The following is a 22,386-nucleotide window of genomic DNA, read 5'->3' as shown; positions in this document are numbered from 1 at the left end:
TCACAATTCTGAGTTTTTATCTTATAATTCTGGCTAAATATCTAACAAACTCTGAATTTTTAAATTTTTTTTTTTTTGGCCTTTTGCCATTATTAGATAGGACAGTAATCAGACAGAAAGCGAAGTGGGAGAGAGAGGTGGTAAGGACGGGAAATGCCATCGAGCCGGGTTTCGAACTTAGGACACCCTGTCAGCGCACTAACCACTAGGCTATTGTGCCAACAATTCTGACTTTTTTTTTCAGAATTTGGTATATATCTTGCAGTTCAGGATTTCTATCTCACAGTTCAGACTTTTTAACCAGAATTCTGAGTTTATATCTTACAATTCAGAATTAATTGCAAATATTTCTGACGTTTTGTTTCATAATTTAGTTTATGCTGCAATTTAAGAGTTTATATCTCACAATTCTGACATTTTTAAACAGAATTCTGAGTTTATATCTAACAGTTGAATGTTTGTATTTCACATTTCTGAGTTCACTTCAGAGTTTCTATCTCACATTTTTGACTTTTTAAGCAGAATTAAAAGCGTAATTCAAGAAACAAAAATCTGTTATTACTTTTTGTCTCAAAATTCAGGTATTATCTCGCAAATTCAGGTTTGATATCTCACCGTTTTGCCTTTCTTTACAGAATTTTGAATTTGCATCTCGCAATTCAGGCATTAGATTATACAATTCGGACAGCTTGCATTTCTGAATAATTGATTGTAGGTTTTTATCTCACATTTATTAGAAAATATGTTGTTCATGGTATTGCTTTTTAAATATTCATGGTAAAAAAGCTTCAAGGCTTCCATACCTACTTGCATTAATTAAATAAAAAATTATTTCTATTTAATAGAACTTTAAGTTCTATAAAATCGAATCATTCTGATCTAACCATTTTGACAATCAGGTTTTGTAGCTGGATACCCTCACCCAATGTGAATTGATAAAACAATGTAACAACTTCTGAACAGCTGAAATTGAAGTATATCCATTCAGGACAAATAAATACTGTAAATCAAATCAAATAGTATCTCTGGAACTAAATTACCTGAAACATCCAGATGTTCCAGGTTGGGGCAGCGTGACACCACCTCAAACACGGCCTCATTGGACACATTATAACAGCCAGCCACCTCTAGGCGCCGTAGTTCAGGGCAGGACTGTGCCACCGTATACAGTCCTCGATCAGTCAGCCTCCGACAGCCACTGACCATCACCGTCTCCACCGTCAGACACACATTTGGGGTGTCCTGGCACAGTCTGCGAGTGAGAACCCGAAGTGCTCGATCCACATGCAGCACATCTCCCGTCAGCCGAATAGTCCTCCATAGACGGGGGTCCCACGCCAAGTTGTACCAGCGACGACATACGCGGGCGCATCGGCACAGCTGGTTGGTGGGCAAATGGGTGAAGATCTGTAGGAAAGCATGGTCGGGGAGGATGTCAACCGGCGCCCCCTGCTGGTCCCTCGGCTGGCGTAGGCATCTTTGAGGATGGGTGAGGGACGTAGGGGGCATGTGGACCATGGCGATGGTTTCCGTCCCAAATGTTGAAGAGGACGTTGAGGAGCCATTTAGTACAGCTGAAGATGAACGAGGTGGCAAAATCAGAGCTGGACTTGGAGTACTCACTGTTCGCATGCTAAGGTCCGAATCTGGGAAGAAAAGAAATCAAATAACAGACTTGAAAAGGGAGAAAGACTAAAGCACGCTATTATACTGGGTAGAATTTTACTCCCAGGGGGTGTTTAAAAGATGTCATGAAGACTTTATAGTCATAGCATGACATGTCATAAATATATAAAGAGGAGTTTATGCATGTTTGTGACTGTTATTAAGTGTCATTAGTTCAGTTATGTCGTTTTAAATGCAAAGGTGACATTGTTTGAGCTGTCTTTGTTATGACAACTTGACATAAACAAGTACATTGCAGCCTGTCTTTGTTTGGTCATGACAACTTGACATTACCAAGACAACATAATTGTCTTAAATCTGTCATAAACAAAGTAAAGTCTAGATGGAAAACAGCTGTGCATTAATATAACATAATTTTTGTGACACAGAACAGTAATAAATAATATCGTACTGTGGGGGGAAGGTTTAGGGTTGGGATGAGGATAGGAGTTAATAAAATATAATTTAATGGGTAATTTAATAAATAATGCCAATAATATTCAGTATAATTACTGTTTTTACATTAGAGTGATGGTAGGGTTAAGGGGGTTAGGGTAGATGTTAATGAAATACAATTATTGGTAATTTACGGTGGCCAAGAGAGCTGAACATGCTGCAATTTAAGAAAACACGTGCAATTACAAAAAAATGCCAGCAAAATAAGGAAAGACCTTCATCCGTTTAAGAGCACACGTGCTGCAAATCCTCACAACACATACACTTTAAAAAACGTGCTGCATTTTCTGACAACACTTTTAAACCCAACAGAACACAATGAAAATGTTTCAAGAGGACCCAAAAACATGACGGACGCTGCTGAGCCGTGACTATAGCCGTGTCTCATTTCAGAGGATGCAGGATGCATTCGAGCATTCAAAAAAATTTGAAGGCTCCTTCAAATGCCTCCTTCATTTCCCAGGTAATGAAGGACACAACCGGTGGATCCTTCACAGCCTTGAACGTCCCAAGATTCGTTGCACACTGATAACGGGAGGACGTTTTAAAAGAAAACTCCGGTTTAAATGTCTTATGAATTAGGTTTATTTTAAGTGGATATTAAAACACATGTTAAAAAACTAATACGAAAGAGTGATTTTATAGACAGTCTACATATTTATGTGTACATGTATGGATATGAGGAAATATATTTCCAGCTTTTATAAACATTGTTTTGCCTTCAGATTGCTTAAAACAAGTTTTAAAATCACTTTAAAAAAGTCACTACAAATTTTATCAGCGCTTATCAACAGCAGCTGTGACGGTTGCCTGGTGATGAGATCTGTCCTCTGTAGGTTTGATTGTCTCATTTTAAAACGCTCGCTTCAGCCTGTGTGGTTTTTGAAGGACTCACCTTTGAAGTCTGCATCCTTCGGAGAATGCAGCCTCTGAAATGAGACAGCTTATTGCTCAGTGAAGTTGTAGGTGATCTTTGAAAGGTGAGTTTTTTGTTTGTTTGTTTTTTACATCCGGATTCTCTTGTCTTTAGTATTTATTAGCCTAAATAACCATAGCCTAAATACCCGGGTCTGTCACATTTTAGGGTCCTCTTGAAACTTATCCGTGGTATTCCATGCTATTTGCATGTGTTGTGAGATAATCCAGCATGTTTTCGTAAATTGTTAGCACTGTGTGAAAATGCAGAGCATTTTTGAAAAATGTGTTAGCACTGTAAGCATGTATGAATACAAACCAATGAAGATGTTTTCTCACATGACTGCCTTTTTGCAGTTGCATCTGTTTTCTTAAATTGCAGCACATTAAGCTTTCTTGGCCACTATAGTAATTTAGACAATAATATAATAAAACTCTTGTTAATTTCTGGCTGCAGCTGTATTCCTTCTAGCAACAACTATACCAATGATTGTCATGAGGCCATTATAACACTTTCTACAGTAATGCATTACTGTATTTTAAATATATATTTGGGGAACGCAGTAATGTAACGAATTGCATTTTAAATTTGTGTCATTTGATTACAGCTACTAAAGTCAGTGTAATTGCATTACTTTTGTTACAAATATATATTTTATAAAACAACATTTTCTTTTTTTTTAATCATGTTTTCAGCTGCAACGCCACACAAGCTGAAAACACGAGCTTAAAATAGCTGTTGACGAGTGCTTGCTTCTTTAAATGGATGCAGACATTACTTTCATTTCATTGAGCGTAAAAACAACAGTAATACTGTGAACTGCAGTCTGCACTACTGGTTAAAAGTTTGGGCTCAATTTTTTATCTTGGCTTTTTATGTATTTTTCATCAAGGCTAAATATTTTTTTTAAATATAAAAAAAATGTAAATTGTTAAATATTTATTATAATTTCAAACAACGGCTTTTCTTGTTGTATGTAGTCTCAAATAAAATGATTACTCCAGTCATTATTGCTTTTATTACAATTACCATTCATAATAATAATAATAATAATCATAATCATAATAATCATAATAATTATAATAAATAACAATAATAATTATTATTATTGGAGTGAAGGGTCATGTGACTGAGGACTGAAGTAATGAAGCTGAAAATCCATTTGGTAAAATCTGGATTAAATTATTAAATTAAATGATAAACTACTTTTGAACAGTTATTTTAAAGTGCGATAACATTTCACAATGTAACAACGTGTTCTTTATTTTGATTAAATAAATGCAGCCTTGGTAAGCAGGAGAAACTTATTTTAAAACATTTAAAAATCATACTGACCCCAAACTTTTGTCTGTGTGTGTTTGAACAGTCTCTAAAGACCTTACAACGGTTTTTAACTCGGCCAGCAATCTTGAACAGAAAGTATTCTTTGACAATACTCGTCACCAAGGAGGACACCACCACCCAGAAACACAGCGGCCCAACTCAGCCTAAATTAGATTTTTGTGCAGGATCAGGAGTTAAGGTAACTTCTGGGAATCTGAAGAGAAGCATAGCTGCTTATGAGGCCATGTAAATATCACATCTTTTGCGCACCCAAGTACATTATTTTTCCATGGAGGCGTGCCTCTTGTACATGCATATTGGGAGCGATACGCACATTTGAGCGTTTACAGTTTGTCTGCCACAGTCAAGAGTTACAAGTATCTATTTTTTTTTTCAAAATGTCTTCTTCGTTCAAAAGAACAACAACAAAAAAAGACAAACAGGTTTGGCACAAGTGAAGATAAAGTAAATGATTAGATAATTTTAACTTTTGTACAAACTATCTCTTTAAAACGTTTGTGTTTGTCAAGCTGCTGGGTCCCACTTTACATTAAGCGTCGCTTATACACGTGAGCTTACATGGTAACTATATGTGTAAGTAGTATGTAACTACAGTGTATGTATTCACTTGTACAAAGTATTTACTTGTGCAATACTGGTGTAACTACACACATGTAACAACACACTGAATAGTTTGTGTAAGTTCATATGTGTAACAGAGTAACAACACTAAGAAAGTACACATCTGTAACAAGATTTCAGTGCATTGTACATTTATTAACAACAATATGTACTTGCAGATGTATTCCCACTTCCACATCTGTTTGCATACCATGTGCTTCTGAACACTGTATTAGAATAAGAATGGCAGAACTAATGCTGCATTAGAAGGTTTCATCTGTGATTCACCAGTGTAATTACAGGGTAAATCATTAGGAACTGTGCACTCAATATAAAGTGTAAAATTGTCATAAATTACTGTGTAAGATATGAAATCTAAGCCTTTGTGCAACTGTTTAATAACAGCAAACTTCTGTGTATATAGAAATATATAAATACATTATCAGGGACCGAGCACCTATGGTGCGTAGGCCATTTTGGGATTGCTCTGTTTCTTATTATTCTGCTTCTTCCACTTCTTCTCTGGAATGAATCGTGATTTTGAGGGTTTAAACATGCCCGAACACTCACGAAACATTGCACATGCCCCAGTAGTGGCAAAAATTTACGTTTGTAATAGGTTTCAGAAGTGACAGTGGCAAAATGACTCGACAGCGTCACCTATGCACTTTTGACGGACTGGCCTCCAAGCTATGAATCACGCACACATACGATAATTAGCATACACGTCAAACATGCCAAAACCTAAAAAAAGTCCACGGGTGCAAAATCTCAAACCCAACAAAAAGTCGGATATTTTTAACTTCCTGCGCCGAAAAAAGTGCCGTTTTTACTACTCTTAGGGATTTAATCGGATCAACACCAAAATTAGGTTTTTTCATTTAAAGTCCTTGTCAATGTTAAATTGCAAAGATCTAGAGTTTTCGTTGGAGGGTGTGTCCGTGGTGGCCTCTCAAACTTTGACGATTTGCCACGAAACAGGAAGTTGTTATTGTAAATTGTGCAGCTGTTGTAAATTGTAGAATCACATCAGTAATTCACATTAAAGGGGTAGTTTATCAAAGATTGTGTTATTAATGTCCTGTTACACATTTGAACTTACACATACTATTTAGTGTGTTGTTACATGTGAGTAATTACACCAATATTACACAAGTAAATACTATGTACCAATATGTACATACACAGTAGTTACATGCTACTTGCACATCTAGTTACTGTGTAAGTTCACAGGTATAAGAGACATATAAAGTGGGACCTCCAATGGTTCAATAGTAATCAGTAACTTGCAATCAATTACTTTTTACTGGTCATGAATTTTATAACATTTTATATTCATATTTTTCTTGACCTCAACTACAGTGGTACAATTCAAATTGATCTTTAAATTGGCATAAAATAATAACGGCTATTATATGATTGTTGACACTTGTTGTTCCTCTAACAAAAGTGATAAGAAATGTTTTCACAACTTAATTATAACAGCGTCATCACAATCATGTTTATGACTGATTTATGACTAGTTATGTTGTCTTGGTAATGTCACTTTGTCAAAAAGACATCTCAAACAATGTAACCTTTGCATTTAAAAGAGGCATAACTAATCAAATGACACTTAATGACAGTTTAAGTCATAAGCATGCATAAAAGTCATTCATATTCATAACTTGTCATGTCGTGATTAAAAAGGTGTCATGACAGTCTTATGAACACCCCTTCATGTAAAGTGTCACCTAATATTGCACTCATTATGCAACACAGACAAGTTGTTGAAATAATGCAAACAAATGGCAGGCTTTCCTTTCCAAATCATTTCCTCAGTTAATGCATTGTCTTTCTGCACATGCAATGGGCTTGGCTCTGGCCCGTGATGACGACTAAGGGAGAAAGTGTTTCATAGCTTGTGGAAAAATGACTGTTTGGCAGTGTTGTTGAGATCTAGCATGTACACGCGGCCTGCAAAAGCCATATTCGCAGACTAATCTCCGGTGAATTTCCTCTGCTCTAGGATCTGGAATGGCCTTTGCCTAATATCACTGAAAGCCCCGATATAATGTGTCAGGCTTTATTCAGTGTTTCCTGAACCATCGGGGCAGTAATGATTGGATGAGAATCGGGGGTTAGCAAGCTTTTATTGTTCCATTTGATTAAACTTCGAGAGCTGCTTAACCGCAATATGTATTGTTCAGCAGAACCCAAGCCATAAGTCTGTTATTTCCATTTATTTATGGGCATGATGACCCTATTGTTCCCTTTGACAGATGTTTTTGTCTCCTACAGTTTCACAGTGTGCTGTGTTGAGTAATGGGAAACAGCAGCTCGTGATCAGATCCCACATATGGGGAATATGCTTCCACTGAGGAGAATGTGAGATTCAGCAAGCTGGCACGCTCATGGGTGCTATTCCAGCACTACCTTTTGTAAAGGACACGTCTCTATAAAGTGTCACAGACATGACACAGTCTATTGATTGACACAAAAAAGTGGGAATGGGTCTGTGGAGAAGGGAGCTGAGAAATGTATATATTTGAGATAGAAATTATATAGAATTTCAGCATTGAAAATTAATAAATATAAATATTTATACATGATATATTTCATTGGCATAATTAATTTCTTATTTATATATTATATTATATTATATTATATTATATTATATTATATTATATTATATTATATTATATTATATTATATTATTAATTCATTTTCTTGTCGGCTTCGTCCCTTTATTAATCCAGGGTTGCCACAGCAGAATGAACCGCCAACTTATCCAGCTAGTTTTTACGCAGCGGATGCCCTTCCAGCCGCAACCCATCTCTGGGAAACATCCACACACACACTCATACACTCATACACTACGGACAATTTAGCCTACCCAATTCACCTGTACTGCATGTCTTTGGACTGTGGGGGAAACCGGAGCACCCGGAGGAAACCCACGTGAAGGCAGGGAGAACATGCAAACTCCATACAGAAACGCCAACTGAGCCGAGGATCAAACCAGCAACCCAGCGACCTTCTTGCTGTGAGGCGACAGTACTACCTACTGTGCCACTGCCTCGATCTATATTATATTATATTATATTATATTATATTATATTATATTATATTATATTATATTATATTATATTATATTATATTATATTATGTTGCTCTCTGGAATGTTTGATTCTGATTGATCACTCGCAACATTCCACAAATGCTATTCCCAGATAACCACCGCTGACACTAATAACACAAGCTCATCCAGGAACTTAAAATCAGCTTGACTGTTAGCGAATACGTTCACATCTATATACATTTCTCTACATTCATATTTATATGCTTGTCTAGCTAGTCATCCAGCTATTTTTGACTGTTTGGGGTCATCTTGTGACTTACCAATACGTAGGTTACATATGCTCCATTCAGACATTTTTGTTTCTGGCAGCTATGAGTTTACTTAAAGACTAAGTATGGCTCCCAACAGTGTTTTGTGTCTAAATTTTAAGTTTGGTTTTTGTGCAAATAGCTCTGTAATAAGCCGAATAAAGTAGATCCAGGTGGTTGTAATTGCAGAATAAATCCCTTCCTGAATGTACATTATCCCTTACTTTTATACTTTTTTTATACTTATATTATAATATTACCAGTGGTGGAAAGAGTACTGAAAAATTATACTCAAGTAAAAGTACCATTACTTGCCCAAAAATGTACCGCAAGTGTCTGTTGTAAATACTACTCAAAGTATGAGTAAAAGTATCCCTTTTAAAAGTACTCAAGAGTGCCAAACTTGCCATCTTTAGATTTTCACAAAACGCATCTTCTCTCCCTCAAACAGTGCAAGGCATGGTGGTGGCTAAAAGACTATTGCTTAATAACTGGAAATCACCGTTACCCCTCTCATTCCAGAACTGGATTTCTGATATCATGTCTGTTATTCGAATGGAAAGACTCAGATTTTTACTGACTAGCTCCACTAGAAAAGTTTTGGCTACTTGGGGTCAATTTCTTGATTTATTTGACAAATCTACATCTCAAGAGCAATCCACTGACCCTTCCATAGTTTAAGCTATACACCCTCTCTAGTTTTGATTGTATGTTTTTTGACTATGATGTGTCTCTTTTTTTGTTGTGTCTCTTTTGATTTAGTGGCTAATTAGTATGAATTCGTATGATCTAATTCATACAATTTAGTACGATTTGCTTATAACCCAATGATGGTTGGGGTAAGGTGCCATGCCTCCATTTTAAAATCCATTTTAAAAACTCCATTTTTGTACGACTGAACTTGTACGAATTAGCCACTAAACTGACAAAACGTAAAATACTTACGTTTTCTTGTGAGATCAGGCTGCTCTTTTCTTTGTTGTTTTCTTTTATGTCTTCTTTTATCCCTTTATTGTTACATCGTATGTTTGTGTAAAAAAAAGCTTGCATAGGATCCGATGGCTTCTGGTTCAACACAACAAAGACACTGTCACTTGAGTTTAGGGCAGTAGGTGGGCGGGTCAATCTGTGCTTTTTGAAACACTATTGGTTGGGTTTAGGGAAGAAGTGGGGGAATCGGTTGGTCAGTTAGTCAGTGGACAGTGGCCTCTGGTAGATTTACGTGTGAAGAGCAGACACATATGACACTCGCGAGAGATTTTTAGATCTCAAAAAGTGTACACAACAGCGCCTGGCGTATTCGCAAAAACAAAAACTGCAAAAAACATAGCTCCTGAGACATATTTGGTGCTCTCCAGAAATGTATATAAGGGTACGTAATCAGAATGAGCCTGGCTTGGATTAAACTGTTTGTTTATATATATTTATTCAAAAGAAGCAGCTCAACAATTCTTGTTCTGGGCTGAGACTTCATGTTTCTGATTCTCTTAAAAAAAACTGCTCAGTTCATTCCAGAATTTAACTACACTTAATATTGTATGTTTCTAATTTGATCTGAATATATACGGTCACATGGTCTATTCTGCATAATAGAATTAGTTGCTGTGCTGTAGTATTTTAGGACGCACCAGTAATAAAAGTCAAAGAATGCATGTAGTTTATTTTTGCTATTCCCAAAAAACTAATCATCTTCAGAAGCATTTTGTATTCCAAACCCTATATTTAATAATAAAAAAGCAAATACAAAATGCTTGAGGACAAAGAAAGCAGTAAAAACAAAAGCCCCACACAAGTCAAAGTGCCAGAAGGGAATCTAGAGAGTGAGACATTTAGCTTTATTTGAATAGTTACAGCCACCACATTCACAAACTTAGTCCACAGAGAAGCCAAAGTCCCGAAATGTTACGAGGAGCCACTACAGTTGGCAGAAGAAGCAGAAGCCAATTACGATTTAATGTCACCACTAGAGAGGAAGAATTGGAAGTGGCTGCTCAGGCTGGACACGAGCCCTGACTCACACGCTAGATCTGTGCCCTTAGTACCAGCCCAAAAAAAGCTGCTTCCTCAGTTAGAGCTTTGCAAAATATATTAGATCCTAATAGAACAATCGGGTTAGAAGAGCTGGTGGTGGTCATTTTCAAAGGACTAATGCTAAAATCCAGCTTAAATTTGCTTAAACTAATTACCTGATTTTACAAGCTTTTATTAGCTGGTCCAAGCTGGTTAAATTAGTAGCTGGTCAAATGTTCTAAATGTCTAAAGGCCCTCAAGTGGAATCTAAGAATGAACTTGTGTGTAGTTATTTCAAGCAGAATTGGTGCAAAGTTATTTTAGAGTTAGTGTGAGTTTGAAACAAAGAAAACCTTACTGGAAAAACATCCAGTTGTTGAAGTCGGCATGAAATTATCATTTACTCTTCTTTGTTTATATTTATGTACACACCACCTGACTAAAGTCTTGTCGCCTATCCAAATTTTAGGAACAACAAATAAGAACTTGACTTCTAGTTGATCATTTGGTATCAGAAGTGGTTTAGAAAATAAAATACGATCATGCCTTAATTTTAAATTATTGAATTAGTACAGTAAGGTCTTCCCTTTCTTCATCTTACCCCAGACATGCTCAATAGTGTTCATGTCTGGTGACTGGGCTGGCCAATGCTGGAACACTTTGACCTTCTTTGCTTCCAGTACTGATGTGGAGGCTGGAGTATGAGAAGTAGGGCTATCCTGCTGAAGAATTTACCCTCTCTTGTGGTTTGTAATGTAATGTGCAGCACAAATGTATTGATACCTCAGGCTGTTGATGTTGCCATCCACTCTGCAGATCTCTCACATGCCCCCATACTGAATGCAACCCCAAACCATGATTTTTCCAAACTTGACTGATTTCTGTGAGAATCTTGGGTCCATGTGGCTTCCATTGGGTCTTCTGCAGTATTTGTGATGATTGGGATGCAGCTCAACAGAGGCTTCATTGGAAAAATCTACTTTCTGACACTTTTTCAAATAACTAGAAGTCAAGTTATTATTTGTTGCTCTTACAACTGGAATCGACGACAAGACTTTTTTTTTTTTTGTCATGGAATTTTTATTCTTGCAAAAAGCATTTTACATTTTATAACAATCCACAAAACAATCCCTAATTAAAACAATCAACATTTACAAATGAATAAAGAAATAAATAAAATAAACAAAATAATAATAAATAAAATAAAATACAAATACAAAAAAAAAAATTATATATAAAAAAAATTACAATTACAAACCATATACATACATACACATGTACCTTTACTCAATCCACATCTAAGGTTTTTAAATGATTAAAGAATGCAATAAATTGTTGCCATTTTTCAAAAAAATGTTCTCCCCTACCTCTGATATTGTATTTAATTTTCTCAAGTTTTAAAAAGAAGACCAAATCTTTGAGCCATAATGAAATAGAGGGGGGTTGTGGGGAAGTCCAAGACAAAAGTATTCTGCGCCTAGCAAGAGATGCAAAAGCCACAATGTCAGCGTGTCTCCGGTTTAAAGGTTGACACTGAGAGGGAACACCAAAGATCGCGATTAAAGGGCAAACAGCTAACTTGACCCCCAGAATATCTGAAACAATTTGAAGAAAGTAATCCAGTAATTTTGCAACTTGGGACAAAATACGACGAAAAGACTTTTGTCAGGTAGTGTAGTAGCTTGTTATAAATGATGTAGCTGTGATCTTTATTACTTTATAAAAATACATTTTGCCTTCATAATTTTTACCATAACCCCCTTCAAAAGACCAAAAGTCCAATTCTGGTCACACAAAATAGCCTTAGGGTGGAGCTATTAATCAATCTTCCTCCATTTTACAACCAATCCAATTGGTTCCCAAAGGACTAAATCATGCACCACTAAATTGGACCCCCATTTCGGGACTGTTTCAATTGGATGTACTTCTCATTATGTGATAAAGGACAGGCTTACGTACCACGCTGACTTCATTATAACAAGTAAATAACACGGTGAGAATGTTGTAAAATCAGGCTGCCACAAGGGCTTTTCTTTTACTGGATTGCTTTTCAAAACACTGTTGGTTGGGTTTAGGGAAGCGGGTGGGTGCTGGTCAATCTGTGCTGTTTAAAACACTATTGGTTGGGTTTAGGGAGGGAGGTGGGGGGATTAGTGGGTCAGTCAGTCAGTCGGTCAGTCAGTAAGTTGACAGCGGCCTCAGGTGGACTTATGTGAGAACAGCAGGCGTGAATGGCACTCACGAGAGAAATTTGAGATCTCAAAAAGCGTACACAGCGGCCTCTGGCAGATTCGCAAAAACAGAAACTGCAAAAAAAGTAGCTCCTAGGACATATTTGGCGCTCTCCAGAAATCTTTATAAGGGTACACAATCAAAATGAGCCTGGGTTGGGTTAAACTGTATGTTTATATATATTTATATGAACAAAGCAGCTCAACAATCCTTGATCTGGGCTGAGACTTCATGTTTCTGATTACATAATATGTAAACGTATGGTTATAACCTATTTATTATTCAGTATAGGCAGCATTCATCAGTTTTTCTTTTTGCAAGCTTTTTGTTTAATAAAAAATTATTTAATGTTCATCAATGTTTTGTGTATAATTGTTCATTTTGTGGATAAATAGGCAGTTGTTCTAGGAAAATTAAGTATTTTGGTCTTATATAACAACAGTCTAGATGTCAATTGTCACTTATTTTTAGCCCATGTCATATATAGCTGAGTAATATCACAATATATGAGGCCAAAATTCCCCCTGGAGTGATTAAATAATAGCTGCGTCCCAAATCGCATACTTATGCACTATTCTACGCCATTCCGTAGTATAAATAGTGTAAGTAGTGTGTTCACACTGAAAACTCTAAAAATAATAAGTGCACTTTAATTACCCAGACGATGCACTTATTCAGCTGCTAAAATGAAGTGTCTTCACTTAACAACCGCAGTTTTGCTCACGTAGCGGAGGGGGCGGAGCTATGGCATGTTGGATAACTTTATTTTGGATTGTGAAAGCAAAATTCTCCTATGAGAGTGATTATAGCGCCTCCCGCTGGCGAATGCGGTTTTACTCATGGCAGGTGTTACTTGATTGTTTGGTCATTTATTTCACTGATTTGGCAACCATCAAACGTCATCAGCGAAACGGTTTGAATTTCCACTTAGTAGGAAAACATTAGTGTGCCATTTGGGACAACACTACATACATTTACTATGCGGTTGAGTGTGTAAGTGCATAAGTACATAGGGCATGAGTGCATAGTGTATAGTGTGCCATTTGAGATGCAGCTAATGTCTTTTAACTGTTAGATTTCACTTATTAGTGGTTGAATTAGAGGCTTAGACCTAGTTAAGTGCAGATATATTTTCATTTGTCTGTTCCTTCTTCTGAGTATGTATAAAAATGATTTAAACTAGCCTTTAAGGACAAGCAGAAAACACTGCAAAAATGATGGTATGGTTAACACACACACACACACACACACGCACACAGGCACACACACTCGCGCATAACACATAAAATAATTCACTTAAAATTTTCACTTTTTTTGTTTATAAATTAAAGTAATACAATTATCTGTTTAATTAAAAAAAATTGTTCAGTTCTTTTAAACAAGCTGAAAGTAGGTTTATAACAGAATCTGTTAGTCTAACTAAGAGCTGCACTAACAACTTTTTATGTTTAAAACTGTACTTGCAATAAAGCAATTGACTAAAGTGCTTTGTAAATCAACTTAACATGACTGCAATTCTGTTTTTAGCATTAAACTTTGACAGAAAAGAAAAAAAAAAGAATTTCCCAATTTTTCCCGTTTGCTTCAATGAGAAGTCCACACATCGATGTCAAACCCAATAATCCAATGAGCATCAGATCATCTGTTAATTGATATGGTCAGCAGCATCACATTAATAATTAATATGAATTGTGTGTAAGAATATTAGCATGCGTGCCTGAAAGTTGTTTATGGGAGCATCTTGTTCAGTTTATCTGGCTAAACGCTAGTGTAAATCTGCTTATTGTCAGAACTCAGCTAGAGACGAAATGAATCTTTCCTGAGTTAACAGTTTACACACTCGCAAACACAGATTTTTTGCTTCGACAGACTGAATAAACAGTAAAGCAGCAACTGTATTGAAGGTGCCAGTGTCCGTTTAACACATTCATAATGCATTACTCAAGAACACAATGGGATTTCAGCAGCTTAAATCTCCTGGCTGGAGAGCAGAGGACTGATACTGAAGTGTGTCAGGCTGCTAAGAAGAGGATTAAAAATCCACTAATCCTCCATTAGTGTTAAATCAATGGTTCATCTGCACCTCCACAAGCCTGGCTCCGCACAGTCCACTGACCATAAGCATATTGAAACCTGCTTCTGGTGCTTTTGCATTTTTAAATAGCTTTGTTTGGTTCTTTTTAAATATGGACAAATTAAGAAACCAATTAAAAAGTTTCAGTTTTTTTCTGGATTTATTAGACATTTGATATGTGATTAGGTTTGAGATTTAAGGTTTGATAACATTTTGTTCAAATTTCAAATAAATTGGCAAATATTGGCCAATAAAAACATTGGCATTGAAGTTAAACGGTTAGTTCACCCAAAATGAAAATTCTGTTATTAATTACTCACTCTCATGTCATTTCAAATACCTATGACATTTGCTAATCTCAAGAACACAAATAAATATATTTTAAATGAAATCCAGTAACTCTCTCATCTCTCAGTCCCAATCCTTGCACCCCACTGTGCTGCACATTAAGCACGTTTTCTCTTTTCACTTCAGACATTTCTTATAATCAACCATGCCATCCAGGAGTCGACTCCACTGGATTTTCCATAATAATTTTAGTTTAATGGGAGCATATATTTTTCATTCATTTTAGTGTGTGTTACGCAAATTTGAATTTCATTTATTTATAGAGATGTATTATGTCTAACTTCACATTTCTCTAGTGAGATGCTACAGGCAGTGCTATTGTGTAAATCCCTGATAAAACATTATAAAACATTCTATTTTTTGTAAGGTTTCTTGTGCTCAGGTAAAAGGCAATTGAGGAGAAGGGAGTAGGGAGCAATGCACACTGAGTAGGGACCTATCAATCGGAATATAGTTCAGCATAGGGCTCATCTAAAGAGCTGGCCATTTTAATCAAGTGTGTTATATAAGAGAGACATGTGAAATATGCAGAGCGATGGGGCGCAAGGACCGGGATTGAGAAACACTGATATACAGCGACAGTCCTGAAAGTCCATAAAAGGAACCATAAACACTGTCAAAACGGACCATGTGACTCACTTTTGTACACCATGAATATAAAAATGCCTTTGTTGGTCAATGTCTCAATGTCTACAATAAACCGTTTTTTTTTTCTTTATGAAATATTTCAAACCCAAACGTCAAATAGTTCGTTAATTTGACGTTTTTCAAATCAATCGCTTCAACGAACATTCGCAAACTGCTTTACAAACTAGCTTGGAACTAAACCTCTGGAGCTGTACTTAGAAACATAGTTCCTGGCTGTGTTCTATTCCCAGTTATCCCTCTTATGCCCTTTTCGTTTACAACACTCTAACATTTAAACTTGGAATGATTAAAAATAAAAAAGCATTAAAGTCATCTCTCTTAGGTGTGATTTGTTTTTAAAGTATTTTTACAGTTCAGTATTAGCCATCTTCATGTTTACAGCTGCGCTCCCTTCGCAGTGCACTTTGAAAACATTGATGTCATTTTGAACACAGCCATGGCTCATGACGAAAGCTGTAGGTGACCTATTATTCAAAGTCTCGAAAGCTTGTGAAAACAAAAAAACAGCATACGTTAATGCTTTTAATTTATAGTAGGCTATTTATTAAGTGTCATAAGCCTGACATGGGCCTGTTAGTTAGAACACTTCTTCAGTGGTTTGTATGTGTCAAATTGTAAAAGTAGACTTTTCATAAAATAAATAAACAACATCCTACTTAATAATAATAATAATAATATAATAATAATAATTATTATTATTAATATTATTATTAAAGTAGTATTTTTTTCATTTCCTTATAATTAATAAATATTAAATTTTATTTATTTATTTATTCATATGATTTATACATGAGATTAGAATACGTGTTAGCTTTTGTAAGTGATTTTATGTTTCAGAATAGAATATGTAATGTTCTCAATATTATTTGTAAAGAATACACGGGCCCTTATATATTTACATATTTAAATTAATATGGAAAACAAGTGCATGTTTTTATCAAAACTGATATTGGATTTTTTTAAATGTGTGTGTGCGCGTGTGTAAAACAATATCATTTGTACACAGAAATTATGGGGTTCTTCTATAAAGAAGTTGTTACTCCACCCCATTTAGAGCATCATTAAGGGTGTTTTACGTTATAACTAACATGGTTCAAACGATGGATCTGCAAGAGAAACGTTCGAGGTTACAGAAGTACCCTTCGTTCCCCAAGGAGGGGAACGGAAGTGCCATAGAGTGGATTGATTGAAATCCACGAAATGGGAGGATTCGGTTCAGAAGCCGCTTGTCTGAAAGAGTATTGAACGGGCCAATGAATGCAATGAATTGGCAGCGTAAGCTTGCACAGGTGTACTTCATTGCCAAATATCCCAGCATATAAGCACACCTGGAGCGAGCAGACGCCATCCTTTTAAGCTGAAGAGACTTTCAAACAGCTAAGGGACAGTCATTATGGCGACGGAGTATGGCACTTCCGTTCCCCTCCTCGGGGAACGAAGGGTTACTTCTGTAACCACGAACGTTCCCCTTCGGTTGGGGAACTTCAGTGCCATAGAGTGGATTGATTGAAATCCACGAAATGGGAGAAGTATGGAAAGCGCCATAATGACTGCACCTTTCCAACGCCCCCGATGAGGGGATAGTCAAGCAAGCGTGACGCACCCACATCATGGGAGGCTCGGTCCTCCAACGTGTCCCTGGCCCTAATTTATCGTACTTCAACAGAAGTTTTACGGATTTAGATATATTTTTGGGAAGTCGTGAGCATCTAGATAATTCTAGGAAAATACGACAGTACGTTGGGAAGCGTGCAATCCCGATAGGGAGGACGCTGCGGAGGCCATCCGTTACCCAAGGGGGGATAGATGGCAGAATTTACATATGGACTAGCCCTAAAAAGGGGGAGTACGCATAGCAAAAGAGTGGTTAGCGGGGAGGGAAGACACGGGTCCGCCCAGGGGGGGGGGACTTAACCGTGGCGGAATAAGCATATGGGATCGCCTAGTGGGGATCACGCATAACAGGCACCTTTACCCAAAATGCGGGCTGACCAGCGGGCAGACCTACAACGTAGTGGGCCAGCAAGTGACTCCTCCGCTGAGTCAGTGCTGGGGGCCACGGAGGAATCTGCAGGGCTCACCTGACGGGGAACTTTACTGACAGATAAAAAGGCGCACGTACCTCCGTGTTAGGGAGAATGGCGCAGCAAGCGTGTTTCAACACCCTACCGAATTGTTTCCTCAATCACCAAGGGTTACCTAATACCCTTGAGGAAACCGGCTCCACTCGCAGATTGTAAAACCTTGCAAATGTGTTGGGTGTCATTGAAACCGGCTTCTGTAGGAACCTTGGGCACATATCGCGAGCGGGGTCTCAGGACGTGAGAGAAAGCCAGCCCAATTACAGGCACGAGTCACTGACCGAAAAATGCCTCCGGGTCCCCGACCCTCTAATCGATATCAACGCGACCAGCAGAGCTGTCTTCAGGGACAGAAAGATACTGAGTCGAGGATCGAAGGGATCTGCTTGTGTAGCGAGGGCGAGATCCTAAGAGGGCATGAGAGGGGGCGGGGTGGATTAATTCGCTTAGCGCCCCTGAGGAACCGGATGATGAGGTTATGCGTTCCCACGGTGCTGCCAGCCACCGCGTTATGAGAGCGGAGATGGCAGCCACGTAACCTTAAGTGTGGAGGGCGACAGCCTGCTCTCCAGCTTCTCTCGGCGTAAAGAAAGCACAATGGTGATCTGGCAAATTACGGGGGTCTTCTCAGCGAGAGACACACCATTTAGTGAATAGACTCCACTTCAGGGCATAGGCGCGCTCGGGGAGGGGGCTCTAGCCCGAGTGACGGTATTAGCCACCGCAATCGGAGGTTACCTAAGTCTTCCTCGCGTCTAATGACCTCCAAAGATCGGCGAGGGTGCCAGGTGGTGCCCTGTCCCTGAGAGAGTAGGTGCTCTCTCGAAGGGACTGCCAGGGGAGGGCTATCGCGAGGGAGAGCTCTGACATCCAGGTCCGGTTGAGCCAGAGGGGCGCAACCAGCAACCTGTTCCTCGTCCTCCCTGACCTTGCACAGTAACTGCGCGAGCAGGCTCACTGGGGGAAACGCGTATTTGCGCATGCCTCGAGGCCAGCTGTAAGCCAGTGCATCCGTGCCGAGAGCACTCGGTCAGGGAAAGAACAACTGGCAATGAGCGATCTCGGGGGAGCAACAGATCGATCTGGGCTTCCCCGAATCGCGCCCATATCAGCTGAACAGACTCGGGGTGGAGTCTCCATTCTCCAGGACGTAAGGCTGCCGTGAGAGCGCATCGGCTGCACGGTTGAGCTTGCCTGAATATGAATGGCGTGCAGCGATTTCAGCCGCGGATGACTCCAGAGGAGCAGACGGCGGGCGAGCTGAGACATGCGGCGAGAGCGCATACCCCCATACGGCTGATATACGCCACCGCGGCCGTACTGTCCGTCCTGACCAGCACGTGTTGCCGCTCCAGCACCGGAAAAAAACGGTGGAGAGCGAGGAACACTGCCAACAGCTCCAGGCGATATGCCAATGCAACTGGGTACCTTTCCACAGGTCCGCAGCCGCATGCCCGCAACGCACAGCCCCCCAGCCCTTGTTGGAAGCGTCTGCTGAAACGACAACAAGACTGGACGCCTGTTCTAGAGACACCCAGGCCTGTAGGAACGAGGGGTCGCTCCAAGGGCTGAGGGCGCGGCGACACAGCGCAGTAACAGAGACTCGGTGTGCGCGCGCGTGCCATGCGCGTCTGGGGACTCGTTCGTGAAGCCAGTGCTGAAGTGGTCTCATATAGAATAATCCGAGCGGCATGAAGCGGCTGCGGATGCCATATGCCCCAGGAGCCTCTGAAATAGTTTCAGTGGGACCACTATTTTACTGTCGAGCTCTCTCAGACAGTACAGCATCAGCTGAGCGCGCTCTCCGGAGAGACGCGCTGCCATGGTGACCGAGTCCAGCTCCAGCCCGAGAGAAGAGATCCTCTTCACGGGGGCGAGTTTGCTCTTTTCTCGGTTGACCTGAAACCCCCACAGGTGGAAGTGCCAGAGCACTTTGTCTCTGTGCATAATCAATTGCTCCGAGAGAGGGCAAAAATCAGCCAGTCGTAAAGAAATCGAGTATGCAGATGCCCGCGAGCCGAAGGGGCGCTGAGGCACCCTCCGCGGGCTTGGTGAGGACCCGCGGAGACAGAGAGAGCCCGAAGGGGAGGGCTTCGTATTGCCAAGCTCGACCTTCAAACGCAAACCGCTGAAACTGGCGGTGGCGAGGAAGAGTGGAGACATGGAAATACGCGTCCATCAGGTCTAATGCTGCAGACCAACCCAGAGGACGAACGCACCGGAGGATGCGCTTCTGCGTGAGCATTCTGAACGGCAGCTTGTGCAGGCAGCGGTTCAAAACGCGCAGATCTAGGATTGGCCGTGACCCACCGTTCTTTTTGGGCACGATGAAGTGTGGGCTGTAAAACCCGCTCTCCATCTCGGCTGGAGGGAGCGGCTCGATTGCATCCTTCGCCAGGAGGACAGCAATCTCCTCTCGCAAGACAAGGGCGGACAGGGGGCTGACCCTGGTGAATACACACCCGCGACTTGGGGGGCCGTTTCGTGAACTGAATCGCATAGCCGAGTCTGATTGTGCGTATGAGCCACCGCGAAGAGCTGGCCCGCGCTAACCAGGCAGGCAGAGCTCCCGCTAATGGACTCATCGCTACAATCGCTGACGTACCAGCAGTGGGGCAGCGCGGAGTGGGTGTGCTGATCCGGGAAGCTCGCGGGTCCCACGGAAAAGCTGGAGGTGAGATATTTGCTCTCACTCCGAACCCGAGCTCCGGAGGGGAGGCTCGAGGGGTGGGAGAAAGGAGACCATCCTCCCAGCGCTCGTGAGCCACTGGCGAAACGCACCGAATCTGCAAGCTAGAAAGCATAGCGTCCCAGACTGGCAGATTTCGGGCTGTCACATCTGGGGAAGTGAAAAGTGCCCTTTCATAATGTTTTCATGGCAGTAAAAAGTGCCGTTGTGAAATGGGGCCCCGCCCTCCAGCGGGGAAAGAGCAAGTTCCCTCTTCTCCAGATGGCCTGTCCCAGGGACGCTTCGCGGTCCGTTGCCAGACTTAGCGGCGTTATGGGCAGGGGGGCTGCCTGCTTCCGAGGTGCCCGACGCGCTCGCTTCGCCAGAGGCGTGTGCGGGGGCGGAGCAGCTCTCGTAGGCGGGCGCCTTCGGCGAGGAGCAGGTATGAATGGCACGGCGAGCGGAGCGGGCTACGGACCGCCGATAAGACATCACCCATCAACAGCTCTCTCACCGCCTTGAATTCCTGGGTGAATTCACAGATGGTTTCGCCGAACATGGCTTGGGATATGGGGAAAGTCAAGAAAGCGGACTTTGTCGACTTCGCGCATATCAGCCAGGGGTGGCGCTCCTGGATCACTAATGTGGACATCGTCCTCCCCAACGCACACGCAGCGGACTCAGTAGTCCGAAGAGCTAAGTCGGCGGCGGTGCGAAGCTCGTAAGCCTGGGTTGGACCCACCCTCGTGCAGCTCGGCCAGCGCCTGCGCTAGGTAGCGCTGGTAGGTGGCTATCGCATGCAAGGCGGAAGCAGCCTGGCCCGCAGCTATGTAAGCTCTAGCTCCGAGGGAGGTAGATAACTTACAGGCTTTGGATGGGAGACGAGGCGGACCCCGCCAAGAAGAGGCGCCGCGCAGATTTACCGCCATCGCGCACTCAACCTGAGGAATCGCCACATACCCCCTGGCTGTTCCACCGTCAAGAGTGGTTAGGGTGGAGGGACACGCAGCACGTGCAGAAAAAAGTGCTTTACAAGACCGCGTGAGCCTACTGTGCACCTCCGGGAAGAAAAGAACGCCCCTCTAGTCGGCCCGGGAAAGCACGGCTAACATGTCCGTTTCAGGATCCGTAGTGACAGCGCTCACCAGCCCGAAGGGGGCGAGCGGGTCTGGATCATCATCGAACAATGAAAGCCCACCCTCCGATGCCGCGGTGGACGTCTGGTCTCCGGTGTCATCGGGCGTAAGGGCTACCATCTGTTAGACGGATCGCTTCCCCCGCCCGAAGCTTGGATGGAGCGCTTAGAGGAGCGGGAGGTCCGCGGGCCCGTGGGCGACGGATTATCTCTCGCTGAAACCCTCAGATCTGCCCGAGTGCCCGCTGCAGAGCAGGGGACAACTGGGGTGGTTCGCCCTTTTGCAAAGGCTAGCCGCGATCTTTACTGCGCAACAGTCATGGCATCCCAATGACGACATGAACTGCCCGCGAGCAGCGCATTAACATGCTGGACCCCCCAGACATGCAACGCAGTGCTCGTGCCCATCATCCGAGGACAGGAAACCACCGCATCCAGAAACGCACATTCGGAGCGCCGTCCTGAAAAGGACGTGCTGCACGACTGTGTTGCTCTTTCTGTGAAGTTTGCAACTTTATACGCACCGCTCTGGAGGACCGGACCCAAAGAACGCCAGGCAAGGGAGAAACCCAGCTCGACCGTCTGCCGCTGCGTGTACACACTCTGGACCGGGAGAATACTCTCGTTCGCTCAGAATCGCTGGTCACAGCAGGAGGAACCCTCATCGACTCAATCAGAAAGTCTCTGAAGCGAAAAGGATGGCATCTGCTCGCTCCAGGTGTGCTTATATGCTGGGATAATTGGCAATGAAGTACACCTGTGCAAGCTTACGCTGCCAATTCATTGCATTCATTGGCCCGTTCAATACTCTTTCAGACAAGCGGCTTCTGAACCGAATCC

At 41.3% G+C, this 22,386-nt stretch overlaps 1 protein-coding gene and 2 long non-coding RNA genes across 4 annotated transcripts in view; 2 read left to right on the top strand and 1 right to left on the bottom strand.

Moving 5' to 3' along the window:
• The window catches only part of fbxl7 (F-box and leucine-rich repeat protein 7), a 100,719-nt gene that overhangs the window by 17,814 nt on the left and 60,519 nt on the right, over nucleotides 1–22,386 (bottom strand). Inside the window, exon 3 of one of the 2 annotated variants that reach the window (NM_001080042.1) lies at nucleotides 1,041–1,646. The exons of the other annotated variant lie outside the window; for it this stretch is intronic. Coding sequence (NP_001073511.1) covers nucleotides 1,041–1,646 — 606 coding nt within the window. The remainder of the gene's footprint in view (nucleotides 1–1,040; nucleotides 1,647–22,386) is intronic. 2 annotated transcript variants of the gene reach the window in all.
• The window catches only part of LOC141378051 (uncharacterized), a 91,304-nt gene that overhangs the window by 44,242 nt on the left and 24,676 nt on the right, over nucleotides 1–22,386 (top strand). The window lies entirely within an intron of this gene.
• LOC141378052 (uncharacterized) overlaps nucleotides 9,354–22,386 on the top strand; it is a 30,063-nt gene continuing 17,030 nt past the window's right edge. Inside the window, exon 1 of the long non-coding RNA XR_012391492.1 lies at nucleotides 9,354–10,809. This is a non-coding gene — a long non-coding RNA (uncharacterized lncRNA). The remainder of the gene's footprint in view (nucleotides 10,810–22,386) is intronic.

This window comes from Danio rerio, chromosome 2 (assembly GCF_049306965.1).
Source record: "Danio rerio strain Tuebingen ecotype United States chromosome 2, GRCz12tu, whole genome shotgun sequence".
Classification (NCBI taxonomy): Eukaryota; Metazoa; Chordata; class Actinopteri; order Cypriniformes; family Danionidae; genus Danio; species Danio rerio.
This window is presented reverse-complemented; position numbering and strand designations above follow the sequence as displayed.